This window comes from Propithecus coquereli, unplaced genomic scaffold (genome assembly GCF_000956105.1).
Source record: "Propithecus coquereli isolate 6110/MARCELLA unplaced genomic scaffold, Pcoq_1.0 Scaffold43, whole genome shotgun sequence".
Lineage (NCBI taxonomy): Eukaryota > Metazoa > Chordata > Mammalia > Primates > Indriidae > Propithecus > Propithecus coquereli.
In genome coordinates, this window is record NW_012150063.1 from 3276529 (window position 1) to 3292625 (window position 16097).

The following is a 16097-nucleotide window of genomic DNA, read 5'->3' on the forward strand; positions in this document are numbered from 1 at the left end:
TTCTTATTTTTTTTGTTTGTTTGTTTTTAAGAGACAGGGTCTCACTCTGTCACCCAGGCCAGAATGCAGTGGCACAGTCATAGCTCACTGCAGCCTCAGACTCCTGGGCTCAAGTGACCCTCCTCCCACCTTGGCCTCTCTAAGTGCTGGGATTACAGGCATGAGCTATGGTGCCTGGCCTAGGCCTCAGATTTTATCTGTAACGTCAGGGCATGGAGGGCATGGTGGGTAATGGATATAAAAACATAAAGGCACTAAGCAGATATTGGAAATGTCCACTGTCAACTAATAAAGTCCCTGTGGACATAATCAGCCATGTTGAAAATGTGTGCTTGTGTTGGTCCTTACAGAAACAGCTGTGCTTAGAGCCTTGCTTTTCACCACACTGTCTACTAGGACACAACACTACAGCATGTGCTTACAACCCAAAATACTTTAATTGCTTAGCACAGTGTCACTTTTCATCTGATTGCGTTTGGAACACATAAATACAATTTGTTTTTCTAGAAAACCTTGATTCTATTTTTTGTTTTTGCCCTGATCCTAGAGTAGGTCACTTGATATGAGTGACTTTGCTGATTTGTAAAAATGAGAATAATAATGCCTGATGTTTTCCCCCTCTTAAGTATTTTATAAATATAAAATATGAATATTTTTTAAAGATAAAACTTTTTTTTTTTTTGGAGACAAGGTCTTACTCTGTCACCCTGAGGAGAGTGCAGTGGTATGATAATAGCAACCTCAAACTCCTGGGCTCAAGTGATCCTCCTGCCTCAGCCTCCCAAGTAGCTAGGACTACAGGCACATGCCACCACACCTGGCTATTTTTTCTGTTTTTGGTAGAGACAGGGTCTCGCTCTTGCTCAGGCTGGTCTCAAACTCCTGACCTCAGGTGATCCTCATGCCTTGGCCTAGAGTGCTAGGATTATAGGAATGAGCCACTGTGCCTGGCGAAGATAAAATTTTTAATAAAATGCTGTTGATAATATTATTGTCATCATTATTACTGTCATTGCCAGGGCTAATTTCTAAATGTGTGCTTTGCCAAGTTCACATTACCACAGTTCTGTTGACTGTGCTGTTAGAAATTCTCACCTTGTGATTTATACGGACTTTCATGCAGCATCCAGAAGTTTTTATTCACCTTACCTATTTATCTTTTTTTATGTTCCTAGGGAGAAAGTAGTATTTGAAAAGAAAGGAGACTTCTGTTAGCATTCAAATATAATAATTGAAGCTATATATCCTCTAAGCCCCAAACTGTACAATAAAAGTTTTCTTGGATACTGCTTTTCTCCCATAATTCCTAGCACATAGCTTATTAAGTTATTAACCAGCAATTTCTCTGGCAGCATATTAAACTTTACTTTTAAACAAGTCACAGAGGGAGGGAAACACGCATCTCTCATAAAAGGAATAAAAAACATACACCCTCTAAAACAGTTTCCCCAGGCTTTGAACAAATCCCAAGCCCCACACAAGGTCTCTTTTTCATCATTCTCTGCACATAGCTTGAGTGTTAGTACATTAATGAGAAAAAGATGCCTAATAGAAAGATGGAAAAATATGAGGGCCTCTGGGGGCGTGGGAGGCTCCCTGGGGGTTCTCTGAAAAGGCAGGTGAGCCTTAGTGGAGAGAAAAGGTAAAGCCATGGCATTGAGCTTGAGGGCTTCCTCTCTAGCAGCAGCATTGCCAGGGGAAGCAGAGGAGGCTGTGGCTTTTGCCCTGACCTGAGAAGGGGACCCCAGTGCCTTCTGCAGACTGCTGGGGCCTTGCTGAATACCTGCCCAGAACCCTGGTAAAGTGATTAAAGCCCTCTGCTTTCACAGATTCCATCCCCCAAGAGCAATACCTGCTTTTCCAGGGGAAGCCCACTGTGTTTTGTAGTACATGACAGGACCTTTGATCACTTTCTGGACAGACTCATAGCTCATGGTCTCTTGCTTTGTGCATGGCGACTCAGTAAGAATTCCCTGTAAACTGGTCAACCACCAGAGCAGGGCATAGAGGATGGCTTCACTTTAAAAGGAAAATCCAAGTAGGAGGGCTGCAGGGCAGCTTATACATGTGGGTGTGAGTATAAACACTTGCAAAGCTCCAGACCAAGAAAGGCTGGGTGGATGTCGGAGCATACCATAAAAATGCAGCTCTGCCATCACACTTCCCAGGGGAGGGCAAGGTAAATGAGCAGTCTCTGGTAGCCAGCCAGGCCCTGCATGCTGCTGCCAGCTGGCCCTGCGTGCAGAGCCAAATTCTCAGTGTTACAGTGGGGGAAAATAACTTGTTTAAAAATATATATTCTACAATTCACGACCATTTGGCAATTTGGTTTAAACAAATCCCCTGTTGTTTCTCCAAGAATGCCATGGGATGGTTACTTGGCTGGGGGCTGTGGTAAAAATGGAAATCGGAATGGCAGAGGGGGTTTCTTTTTATTTAATTTACACTTCCACGTTTACATGGCTTAATGTTGCCTGCATCGAGGAAGTATCTCCTAACTCCTGTCTGCAGCAGCTCTTCCTTCTATAACCAAATATAAGGAGAGGCAGTGTCTGGTCTGCAGACAGCTACCATTGCAGTGACATGAACTGCCAGGACTGCAGAGGTGGCCAGTAGGGTCTCTGGGATCAGGCAGGTCAACAAAATATCCCCCCCTGGGTTGAGTCAGCCATTCAGCTTGTCCTCGAAGGCTGTTTGCCGGATGGCTAGTCGAGGAAGGTTTCCTAGAGGACAGGCTTTGAAGAGGGTTTTTAAATAAAGGGCATGGAATGGCTGGACATGTGTCAAGTGTAGGGACCATAACAGGATGTGGGAACGTATTACAGACTATTTGCCCTTTTACCTCTTCTACCATTTTCCCTCCCCCATTCTTCCAGACTCTCTCCCTCCTTCCTTTTCCCCCATTCCACATCTCTCCTGCCTTCTCTCTCCTTGCTTCCTACCTACTTTCCCTCTCCTTTTCTGGTTTTCTTCTTTCCGGGCTGTTGTGGGCCTGCAGGTGGTCCCTAAGATACTGCTTCATTAACTCCACTGCTGGCTCCACGGCAAGAAGCTGCCAGTGCTTCTTGCTCATTGTGGTTGAGAACAGAAGTGGTGTGAGCTGCCTGCATAGGAGCTGAGATTAGAGGAAGAGCCCGGTGGGCTGGGAGGAGCCCCTGCTAGGACTTGAGACCCCATGTCAGTCTAAACCATAAGTCACTCTAAGCTGCACCTGTTTGATTTTCCAGAATTCCTTCTCTTTCTTTTCACCAGCCCAAATCCTTCCATGTCTCCAGACCGCTCCTGTATGACGTTCCGTCTGGTTGTTTTATGTGTATTTTCTTTCCATATATGCAAGACCATAAGCTCTGCAAGGTCGGAACCTTGTCCTCTCCTTCCCCTTTCTACCCCAGGTGGGATATCCCCCATGGTGCTCAGTAAATGTTTCAGATTAATCAAGTTAAGCCATGCATCGAATCAGGATTCTGGAGGAGTAGTTCCTTGGGAACTATAGTGATCCCAACTCTGACTAGTTCAGGTTCCTTGACTTAGAGACCTTAACAGACACTAGCAGCCTAAAGCCAGAACAGCTGTCTCCAGCCCTCTGAAGATAGTAGTGAATTCTTCGGCAGGAGTTTGATATGTCCAAAGTGAATTGTTTGTCTCTTCCAGGGAGCCCACTAAGGCTTCACAATATTGAGTGGGGACCCGAACTCTTCAGTGTGACCTGAGCTAACAGGGTCCCACTGGGGTCTTTACCCTGTGGAAATTGTGGAGTTCTGAAAGGTCACTCCTAAGTTTTCCCATCCTGGGTCCTTGCTCACTCATCCTGTATCATTTCCTGCTGTCCCTCCCCCTGCCACGTACCCTTAGCACTTATTATTCTCTAAACATGTCATGTGCTCAGGTCTTTGGACATGCTACTTCCTCTGCTGGTGTCACTCTGCCCCATGTATATACATGCAAACACACATGATAACACATTCATGAAATCGTGCAGTTTGAAATTTTATTATCTATATATGAACAGTCTGTAAAAAAAATGCAACAGAGAGGGAACTTACTTAAGATTTAGTGTATTTAATTTCAAGAATATTTGCTTTCATCATATCCACTGTCATTTTGGATACCAAACATAACCCCATTGATAGCATTCAATATAACGTAGGGTAGCTTATTACCTGGAAAAGAAAAAGAAAAAAGTCCAAACAATTATTTTATTCAAATTGTTGCATTTCATTAATTATTTACATTTTAAATCAAAGATAACTTATTAAACATTCATGCTGACCAGGCACGGTGGCTCACACTTGTAATCCCAGCACTTTGGGAGGCTGAGGCAGAAGGGTCGCTTGAGGCCAGGAGTTTGAGGCTGCAGTGAGTTATGATCGAGCCACTGAACTCCAGCCTGGGCGACAAAGAAAAACCCTGTCTCCTAAATTCATGCTGAGTGAGGACTTCATAGAAACCTTATATATAACAAAAACCTTAATGAAACAATGCTCACCTCTTACTGTTTTGTTACACTCTGATTATATTTTCCTCCTTCCTCCCTCCCTCTTTTCTAGCTCCTTTCCCCCACTCCTCTTTGCCCCTCATTCCCCTCCTCCCTTCATTTCTTCCTCCCTTCATCCCTTCCTTCCTTCCTTCCTCCCTCTTTTGCTGGTCACTACCCCCTAGTTGATTTCATAACCAACTAAATGAATCATAACCTGCAGTTTGAAAAACACTATTCAGGACTCTAAGTTCCTTGAGGGCAGTGACTATGTCACTGAATCATTTCATCTTCATATTTCCAAACCCTGGCATTATTCCTGGCTCTCAGTAGCCTTTTAACAAATGTTTTCTGAATGAATAGGCCTCAGTTAAAAAGATCTACAGTCACTGGGATTCCGGAAGGGACAGGAGAAGTGAATAATTTATTGCAGACTTCCCAAGAGCTCCTGCTGTCCTCTAGACACTGGGGCCTTTGTGGACGTGTCTGGGAAGCCCTGCTCTCTCTGCCTGCCTTCTGCTTCCCCCACCTTCCAGGAGCAAGGGCAGGAGGTTTAATGAAGTTCAGAGATTTCCCAAGGCAAAATCATATTAATCAGGTTCTCGGTAGATATTTGTCAAGGGACAAATGATTAAAAAAAAAAAAAAAGAGTAGAAGAAAGCAAAATTCTTAACAAGACCTTCATTTCATCTTATATATATAAACTTAGTCCCCCTGGTACCTGATTCCTTCTACTCCTTCTAAAGCCACTATTATGCTTCTTTTCAGCCCATCTGTTAGACCCTGACCACTTCTGATTTTTTTTTTTAATGCTATAAATCTTCATTATACCGTGCCCCATGCCAGGATTTTTCCATTTGAGGGTAGAAAAAATCCCCAAGCCCACCAAAACCCTGTGGCTTGGTTTCCTGTCCAGCTGGCTTGCTGTTCCTTAGGATTTTATTCCCAGCATCAAAGTGGCTTGACAGACTGAGAACAAACCTCTGGCTCACCCTGAACTCACAGTGTACCATTTCCAAGTCAGAACAAACACCAAGTAATACCAAGAGAAAAAGAAAGAAAAAAAATTATTTTCCTGACTTAGAAGCCAGCTCAGAGTGAAGCCCAACTCTGTGACTCCAGACGGGGATGTTATGTGGCTTTGGCTGTCCTCAAGGGTGGAGCCATGAACAGGAGGCTGCAAGCCAGAATTTCTCTCAGAGTCATCTCAAAGGAGAAGCCATGGATGTACTCCTTTGTGGCCCCAAATCCTCTCTGTTTCCTGGAATCCAAAAGCAGCAGCATTTGAGAGAGCTTCCCATGATCTCGGTGGCTACATCAGGTTTGGCCCCAAGCCTCATGGTTGTGGGAGCAATCAGAGTGGTTCCTGAAGTGTCCCAGGAGGCCAGCAAGGTCACCAACCTGTGCCGGGTCTAAGGAAAATGCAGGACGCTTCAGCCTGGCAGGGGATGCTGAAGAGTGCCAACCTTTCCTCTATTCATTTAGAAATTTTAAAAAATATATTAACTTACCTAAAAATCTCATGGAAACCAGGCTCCTCATCAGACTTGAAAGCCAAACCAGTTTCCCAGCAGTTTCTCTTTGTGATTCTTGTGACTCCACAGAAAACCAAAAAAACATTTGGGGCAAGAAGCTATGACTCTGTGAGGCCACATGGGAACAGGCAGGCAGTAAATTATTACACTAAAGAACAACCCAGGTAGTATGAAGTTTCCCATCACTTGAAAGCCTGGCCTACCTTGCTCATGTTCCTACCTTCTCAACCCATTCTCTAATCTTTTCAAGCTGGCTCTCCCCTGGTCCCTGGACAAGCCAAACAAATTCCTGCCCACATCTATTGCCTCCTGTCAAAATGCCCTTCCTTGTCAATTTAGTCTGTCCAAATTCTTTCCTTTAGAAAAATGGAACTGTAGAATACTAGAAGAAAATATGGGAGTTTTAAAAATCTTAGAGAAGAGTTGGACTTTGTAAGCAATGATATAAAACCGAGAAGACATAAAAATATTAATATATTTCACTGCATAAAATTAAACATTTCTGAATTGCAAAAATTTGTTAAGAAAGTTAAAAGACAAATGGCAAACTGCAAAAACATTTGCAACCCATGTGGCAGACAAGGGGCAGATTTCCTTACTATACAAAGGGCTCCTACAAATCAGAATGGAAAAGACCAGCAACAGGGGATTTGAACACAGTTCACAGAAAAGAAAATTCAATGAGATATTTTTCCCTTTTCATCTTGGCAAAGTCAAAAAGTTATAATGCACTGTATTGGCCAGGTCATGGGGTAACAGGAATTCTTAAACACTGTCAGTAAAAATGTAAATTGGTGCTGTCTCTTTGGAGAGCATCTCGTCAAGATAAGTGAAAAATTTATTAATAACTGTGCAAATACCTTGACAAAGTAATTCAGCTTCTAGGAATTTTGCCTCTGAGTATATATCCATATGCACAGAACTGATGTACAAATATATTTATTACGGCATTGTTTTCTGTAGCAAAGTATCTTAATCTGAATTCTGTCAGTAGGGTACAGATACATCCATGAAAGGGAGTAGTTTATAGCCGTTAAGAAAATGAGGCAAATCTCTATGTCCTTAATAGAATGTTATCCAAAATATATTAGTGAAAAGGAGTAATGCTCAGAACTTAGTAGATAGGAAACCACCATTTATGTAAAAATAAACAAGTGGTAGCCATAGATAGATGCTTATAAATGAATAGAATGTACCTGGAAGGATATACTAGAAAGTAGTAGTAGCGGTTGCCTCAGAGTAATAGAATGTGGCAGGCAGGTAGGATTGTGGAAAGGGGACTGACTTCATTTTCACTGCGTGTCCTTTTGTACTGTCTGAATTATTTTTATACTGTGTGTATGTGTTACCTATTTTTTGGAAACTAATTTTAATAGCTAGGCATAGATTTGAAATTAGGCCAGACTCAAGGTATACGTGTAAACTAGTGGTTTCCATAGGTAGGAGTCAGAGAGCAAGTAGATACTATAAGTGAAGCAAGACAGTGGGACTGCCATGGGGAGAGGCAGCAACAAAGGACCTTGATACGAGACAGTTCTGCTTTAAATCAAAGGTGTCTGATTCATACTTTAAATGAGCATATGCCAGCTCCAGGATATGTCTGGTTCAGGATAGAGGTGGGAATAAACTTTAGAGGAGTGGAAAAACTGTTAATTTACAAGGAATGAGAAGATGGGTTTAGGGATCAAGCCAAATGGAAATCCACTAGCTGGAACACTTGTCCCGGTTCCAGTGTCATCCTTTACTCTTATGTTGGAAGTAGAGGAGAAGGCAGCAATGAACACATCTGGATCATCTACCATGGCCAAGCATTGAGGTGGGCATTTTAAGTTCACTGTGCCACATTGAATGCTCACAGCGACTCACAGGGAGGCTGTCTTAGGCCATTTTCTTTTGTTATGACAGAATACCACAGACTGGGTAATTATAAACAAAAGACATTTATTCAGCCCACAGTTCTGGAGGCTGGAAAGTCCAAGAGCATGGCAGTGGCATCTTGTGAGGGCCATCCCGTGGTGGAAGAGTGGAAGGCAGAATCCAGTACACAAGGCAGAGAGAGGAAATCAGGCCACTTGCTTTTATAACTAACCCACTCCTAAGATAACCGCATTAATCCATTTCCTCATGACCTAATCACCTCTTAAAGACTCCACCTCTCAACAATGGCAATTAAATTTCAATGCGAGTTTTAGCAGGGACATTCAAACCATAGCGGAGATGATAAAGGTGATAATATAATTCCCATTTTACAGGTCAGGAATCTGATTCAGGTCACAGAGATAAGAAGCAAATCCCACACTCAAACCCCGGTCCCTGCTGTTTTTACTACTTGTGCTGGATTATTAGTACACCAAAGAGGTTTTGGCTCTTTTCATGGTCAGTATGAGCTGAGACTCAAAGTCAGAGCCTTTTAGCATTATTATCCAAGCAAAGTCCCTAGCAGGATGCAGTGGCTCATGCCTGTAATCCCAGCACTCTGGGAGGCCCAGGTGGGAGCATTGCTCGAGCCCAGGAGTGTGAGACCAGCCTGGGCAATATAGCAAGACCCCATTTCGGAGGGGGGATTTTTTTTTAATTAGAACAAAAAGTCCTTGTTCTTTCTTTTGTATCTAGACCCCCCCAAATCTGGACCCACTTACTGTTTCTACCATGTGGCTCAAAGAGTAAAATGAGCCACTCCATTCATTGAAAGAAGAAAAAATTCCATTTATTGGGAGAAAGATGTTAGCTCCATCCAGTATTTGGTAATTTCACACGTTTGTTATTCAGCTTGTTATTTCAAGTCCATAGATATGGTTTTTAATATGTGAGTGTAATTCTCCTCCTCCAAATTGCTAAATCAGTAACTTTCATGACCAATGAGTCCCACCCCCCAAATTTCTCCACTTAAAAGGAGAATAACAATATCATTTCCCCCTACCTTTCTTGTTTTCAACTAACAGGGATAGGATCTTGGTTTTTGTTTGTTTTCAGTTTATTTTATTTGGAGCCAGAGCATAGAGTTTTGTCTGTTCTGTCCACACATGTCCCCAGCTTCCACCATAGCTCAAGGATTTCATTTTCTCACTTGAGTTACTGATTTTCTTGCCATGGGTGATCATACCGTCTTTTCTTTAGCATCGCCATAACTGCCTAAGCCTCAAGACATGCCTGGTAGAAAATACCCATTTTCTCCTTCCTGTGACCCAGACCTCAGGGAGAAAAAATATCAATTTATTTTCTGTTCCTTACCTTTCTAGGCAAAATCCATGTTTGGTGACCAGAGCTGTATATATTGATATTCTCTTCCTGTTGACTCGCTGCCTCAACAAACCCACAAAGGACAACCAGCCAGGTATGATTCATAGTTAGTTGTATCATATTTTGGAATGGTTACAGGTTCTTGAAATGTAGGTATGGTTTTGAGCGGCTCTACCACACACTCCCCCACCTTCTACTTCTTAAGACTAATTGCACATCAAAATTAAACAGTGTCATATGGTGCTCTCATAGAAGCTTCGCAGGGAAACTTGTCCTTGTTTACTTGGAAGTTTGCCGTTTATTTTCTAGTTGGTCATTTAGGGTAGAGTGTGAATTCTACTCAGATACCCATTTTCTTTGAAAGGTTATCATTTGCAATAACTGAGAGTTCATTCTGTTCCATTCTGTGGAGATAACTGAGCTGGGCTCATTTGATTCTGGACCCTGGATCTTTGAGACTCTATTCTCGAAACTACCCCTACACCAACGCGTGTATGAGTTGCTACCTCAGGCTCTGACTTTATACATGTTTCTTGGTCATATATGTTTCTGGATATGAACCCCAGATTCACATACAATTGTATTTTAATAATGATCCACAAAGTGGTTTTTTTCCCCCCTAAAGGAAGAAGGGCAACTCCAAATAAAATTTTTTTGATGTGTTTATATAAGAGGCCGCAGGAAGTGCTGTACATGAATTCCAGGCCACAGACTGAAACTGATTTTCATCAACACAAGCTGGAATGCAGGGTAATGAGCCTGCAACTGGTTAAAATCAGCCTCTTCTAATTGATTAGGCCTGTCTAAAGGGGGCTACAATTACAAAGTCAGATTCTGAGTACAAGCAGGCCAGGGCTTTCCTCTGTTACATTTAGTCTGTCAATGATTTGTTGTCTTCAGTAAATACATTCAGGCTGTCAAAGTCCAGCTCTGTCCATATGGAACCCTGTTCCCAAATTCAAACCAATTTAAAATGCTTTGTGGGGGGATATGGGGGGTGGGGGAGTGCGAAACCGCCTCGCCGGATCGATGTATGTTAGCCCACAAAACCCCTGTGGCCATGCAGAGGTAATAAGAACACGGTAGACTTTCATCAGCTCCACGTCCCTGGATAGGGGTAGCTGTTGTATCTGCTTGGTAGTACAGGATCATATAGTTTTATAGCTGTAAAATGGTCCCAGTTTATGCCTCTTGTTCCAGCATTAATAGTGCCCCTTTTACTCTTCAAAGTGTCCAGGTTTGCACAGTAAATTACAGGTCACCCTAGCTATAAGAGACCTCAGAATTGTATCCACTTTAGTTTACACTGCAGTTAACTGGGATCCAGAGATTATAAAGAGATTATGAATCAGATGTTACCAAGTAAATTGTTTTAGATTTCTACCATTTCTTTCAGTTCCAAATTCCATATAGCTTTATAGTGACTCTCTTCTTATGTCTCTAAGGGGTCTTGGCCATAACAGAGTTGCTCACTGCTTACAAATCCATTCATTTGGATTCTGACAGTTTTGTGGCTGACTATAACCATCAGTTTATTTGAATTGAGGTTTTTTGTTGTTGTTGTTGTTGTTGTTGTTTTGGCTTATTCAGTACCATTATTCCTTATCTAGAAGGGTTAACCCTTAAATGTTGTAAAATACCTTCTTCTCTCTTCCCCAGCCATCCATCCTTTACTGATAAGCTGGGCTCCATGAAGATGACTTGGCTTTTTTGAACCATCCTTTCCTCCGAGCTCTTAACATTATTTAGCGTTTATACCCTAATTAAATGTGATCACAAGCTGTCTTTCATTACTGAGTATTATTTCACTTGCATCCACGTATTACTCCTCTTAAAGTCATTACTTTGTGGAGTAAGACCTGTTGGAATGATATTTTAACATATTGGATTAAATTTTAAAATATATTATTAAAATTAATTTCACCTGTTTCCTTTACTTTTAAAATGTGGCTACTAGAATGGGAGGGGAGAAAGAAAAAATTTTTAGAAAAGTAAAACTGTCATTGAAATATGTGAATTTAATTATGTCAAATGGAGAGATCTGAAAAATTGTTAATGACTTGTCATAAAAACCAAAAAGGTACGTTAAAGTAACATTACTGATGATGAAAAAATGTGGCTATTTACATCTTAAATTGCATATGTCAGCCAGGTGTGCTGACGTGTTCATACAATCCCAGTTACTTGAGAGACTGAGACAGGAGGATCACTTGAACCCAGGAGTTCAAGACTAGCCTGGGTAACATAGCGAAATGCCATCTATCTATCTTTATGAATGTGTATGTTCATGTAATACATCCATACAAATAATGGTAGCAAATTTTCTTCCTTTGAGGATAGAGTAGATTTTTGGAACTAACCAAATATCAAATACAATGGTAATTATAAAATTATAAAATGGATAGCACTGTTTGGGATAAAAATAAACGGTGAGCTTAAAGTAGTGAAATCTATTCTTGCATGTTTCATAAATTGTTTCCAAAGGCAGTTTGAGCAATAGATAATTATATCACCAAATGAGGTGATCACTTATTTGAATGTACAGATTTCAATATGTTTTCAAAATGTCTTGATATTATAGTCTTACCTTGTAAGCTCTTTTGAAAGAACGGATCATGTCTTAGATTCTCTGTCACCCAGCTAAGCACATAGCAAGCCCTTGTTTAATGGGTTTATTATTAACTAATTGAGTGAAATACAGTTTTTATCAGTTTTTAGAATAGTAACAGTTATTATCAAGATAGAAGTCTTATTTAAACTCATGTATCAATCAAATGTGAATTCATTTTCTGAATTGAAATGAGAGGTTTATATCATGTGTATATATTTGTAAATACACATCTACCTCCATTATTAGCTCATAAAGCTCAAAGTAGGAAGTATACCACATAGACTCTAAAGCCAAATCCCTGGGTTTGAATCCCAGATCTGCCATTTACTAACTTCACGATCTTAAGCAAGTTATTTAACCTCTTTGAGACACTGTTTCTCAATCGTAAATGGGGATAATAATAATATCTACATCTTAGAGTCAACTTACACGTGTAAAGCCCTATGTAAAGAGTGTGCTCTGCATGGCACAGAATAAGTGTTCAATAAATATTATCTGTTATTATTATCATTATCATTAGCTGGAAACCATGCATCTAATCCAGTCCCATGCAGCCTGGCAGAAGTGTGTTCAACCCATCAGCTTCACACTTCTCCTCATATTCTTAAACATCTTCAGGAAAGAAGAAATGTCTGCCTTCCTAGGAAGACATTGACATGTAACATACCTGGCATAGGATGTCAGGAATCCACTTGATTAGGGATGCCCCTGCCCCTCTAACTGATCCAGGAAAAGATCATCTTTTTTCTTGTTCATTTAGTTTTTCATTTATCAGACCTGCTAGCATCAAACATATATTGAGCACCTTTATCTGGAGATAGAGATGAATATCTCTTGGGCTTATTAGTAGGTGTAATAAGGGATTTCAGATGTTATATATAAAGGAAGTGTGTGTGAGGCACTAGAGAAAGAAAGGTCATTTCTACTTGGGAGGACAGAAAAGGCTTCCTAGAGGAGGAGGTGGTTGGGCAGAGGTTTGGCGATGGTTAGGGATTCACCAGATGGGCAAGGTGGAGGTGGGTATTACAAAGGGAGGAGCATGGCCAGCACCACGGGGGCACAGATCAGCACAGCCTTCAAAGAGCTCAGACCGGACAGGGTGCCTGGAGTGTTGGGTTTAAGGCCAGGCAGTTGTGACTAGAAGTAAGGCTGGGGAGGCAGAAGCTCAGTCGTGGGAGGCCTCATATGCCAAAGTCTAAGGAGCTTGGACGTGACCCTGTAAACAAAGGGGATTATTGGAGGATGTAAGAAAGAGAGTGGGATCAGGTGATTTTTAAGACAAGGTGACATTTCTTTCTCTGCCCTGATCCTTACAGGATTCTTAGGACCCTTATGGAACTAAGTTCTTATTGTCACTCAGAAAGAATGTAACTGAAAATTCATTCACTGAATATCAGGGAGATTCGCCCAGTTGTCGTGATAACCAGTAGTGAGGGTTTGGGAAGCAGGGGTGGGGAATGGAGGGTCAGACTAGAGTTAAAGGCAGCACAGTGCTAAAAATAGTTGTTTCAAAATGGAGGGATTACAGGGGAGGGTTCCTCCTCTTATTTTCTATTTTACTAATTTTATACAACATAATTCTGTTTCATTCATGTGTATATAAACATGTATTTAAACATTAAGTGTATGTAAATGTGAACCTTGAAAGGGATTAATTATTCCAAACAAAATGAAGTAATAATTTCAGGGAGACTTTTTTGGGTAGAGGAGGATCTGCCCATCCCCTCTCAAATGCTATTCTGTAAGTGACCTTGGAAGGCTGATCCTACCTCTAAAATGTCTTAGAACCACATTGAAGGGCTGGGGGCATAAACAAGGAGAAAAACAGTGAAGGAGAAAGGCAGAGAAGATGATTAGAAAAGCTTAAGATAATGATGTGTTTTGTGTGATTCAAACTTTTATCTTAGTACTTCCCAATCATTTGAGGTTTCCTTAGCCATTAACTAGGTTTTAAAAATTCCAATCTGGGGGTTTTGTTTTGAGTTTTAAAGTGATTTAAAACCACAAGGACTCTCTGTCCCCTGTATTCTTTTTCCTCTTCTGAATCCAGCTGTCATCATTAGTATATATCAGTTTCCTGCTGGAAAGAAAATTATAGTCTGTAGTTGGGGTTGGGGAAATGAGGAAGAAAAATGCCCACTGCCACCAGGACTCAGAGGCTGGGTTACAGGCTGGGCAGGGACATGGAGACGAGAGCTTTAATTCTAATTTTAAACCCATCTTAAATTATTTGCTCTCAGGTTAGAAATTTTCCATTGAAATATCTATTTACTGAAATACCACCTGAGAGTTGACTAAATATTTACCCCTTTTACTCTGAGAGGTAGACTTTCTGTTTCTCTTTTATGCCCACACCCCTTAAATTTGTGTTTGTCACAGCTATTGAATTGAACATTTTCTTTTACCAGGTATTTAAACAAATACCTACTTGCACTTTCAGACTTTCATTTTAAGCTCTCTTGGTGGGTTTATGAGTAGGTTTTTCCTTTCCTTGTCTCCATTTTACAAATTTTATGCAACCTAGTTCGTTTATAATTTTACATGTATGTAATAATGTATTGAAATATGAATCTTGAAGAGGATTTGTTAATCCAGAAGAAATAAATGACATAACAGCAATTTCATAGAAATCTTTTAGATGGAGAAGGATTTGTCCATCCACACCCCTTCTGTAAGTGATCTCTGAAGTTTCCCTAATCTTGAAATGTGTATAGGATGCCTGTTATACCCTCATTTTTAGGAAACATTATTTTCAATATCGTGTTCCTTGTAGGAGTTGTGATAATAATGGCCAGCATTTATTGAGCACTTAGCTCTATATGCCAAGCACTGTGCCAAGCATTTTATGTGCGTTGGTGAAGGACATACTCGTGTTCCTTCAATTTAGACACAAGGAAACTGAGGCACATGCCCAGTGTCATGTGTGTACTAAGGTGGCAGAGCCTGAGCTCTCCAGCCACCCACACTGTGGCCCCACAGCACAACCAGGGCCAGAGTCAGGGAACACCAATCACTCTCTTAGGGAGGGGAGCCCCAGAACCTCTTTGTGGTCTCAGCTTCCCAGGCTTCTTTCTGCCCCTGCTGCAGAACCCCCAGGCCTCAGAGAGGGATCCCCTTTATAGGAGCTTCCAAGTCACAGGCTTTTCTGGGGCCTTTTCTGCCCGAGTTTCCGTTTCCCATCCCAAGGTTGTGTGGAATCATAGGAGAGCATACCCAGGGCTGAAATGAGTTACTAGAAAAAGAACGCTTGACTGCTCCCGGGCAGGCATCTGCCCTTTTCCCTTTGAAAGTGGACCTATGGCCACTGCACAAAACACTTCCCAATACCAGGCTGCTGGTGACTGAGTTTTGTGGTTTGTCAGTAGGGACTTATAGTTCAGATCTCATCACTCTGCCAAGTGCAATAAACATTTTGTTTTAACTGGAATATAACTTTTATTATTGTTATTGTTTTTCTTTAAATGCCTTAAAAGTGACCAGCCTATGAGAGCGAAGTCAGAATCCCTAAATAATCTAAATGCCAATTCAGTGTGCTTTGTAGATCAGTATAGGATTAGAAGACAGGCTCTCATTTATTACTGTTTATATTTATATAATGAACGTTAGGTAATGTAAGCCTCCCACAGGCCAGCTTCAATGTTGATGATGGTTAAATGGTGAAATCTGTGAGAAGTGTTCAACAATGCCTTGTATTTGTATGGCCTAGAACATGAATAATACATGTGTGACATGAATAAATAGCAAGGAAGTGATTTTTATGACATATTAACTTGCTTTACTTAAATTCCTAGGAAATATAGCTGAACAATTACAGGGAATGAAAACATTGGCATCTTACAAACACCTGCTTTGATTATTTGGTCTAATTAGGTTAAATTTAACCAATTCCATCTGAACAAATTGAAAACAATTCTTATCTGTTCCTCGGTCATGCACTTTATCGGTGTTGGATGCAGATGTGTTTAATATGACACAGTTGGTGCTATTCTCTCAGCTCTAGGTGGGAGATAAAAGGGAATTGAGAACATATTTTTAGAGTCTTCTGGGGACTTTGTATTTCTGGGCCTACAGCTATGAAATTTCAAGGAAAAAAAACAGGCTTTGCGGTCAATAAATTAGTTGGTTTTCTCCAAAACACTAGGACTGTCATCTGAACTGTTGATTGTGCCAAAAGTATGTTTCCCAGGGAACAGCGAGCTCCTAAAATAAGCAGATGATTCCTAGCTGTCTTTCAGAA

The 16097-nt window shown here is 41.0% G+C and overlaps 1 protein-coding gene across 1 annotated transcript in view; it reads left to right on the forward strand.

The window, feature by feature from the left end:
- THADA (thyroid adenoma associated) overlaps window positions 1-16097 on the forward strand; it is a 277319-nt gene that overhangs the window by 199606 nt on the left and 61616 nt on the right. The window contains exon 16 of the mRNA XM_012653863.1: window positions 9249-9343. Within this exon, the coding sequence (XP_012509317.1) occupies window positions 9249-9343 (95 nt within the window). The remainder of the gene's footprint in view (window positions 1-9248; window positions 9344-16097) is intronic.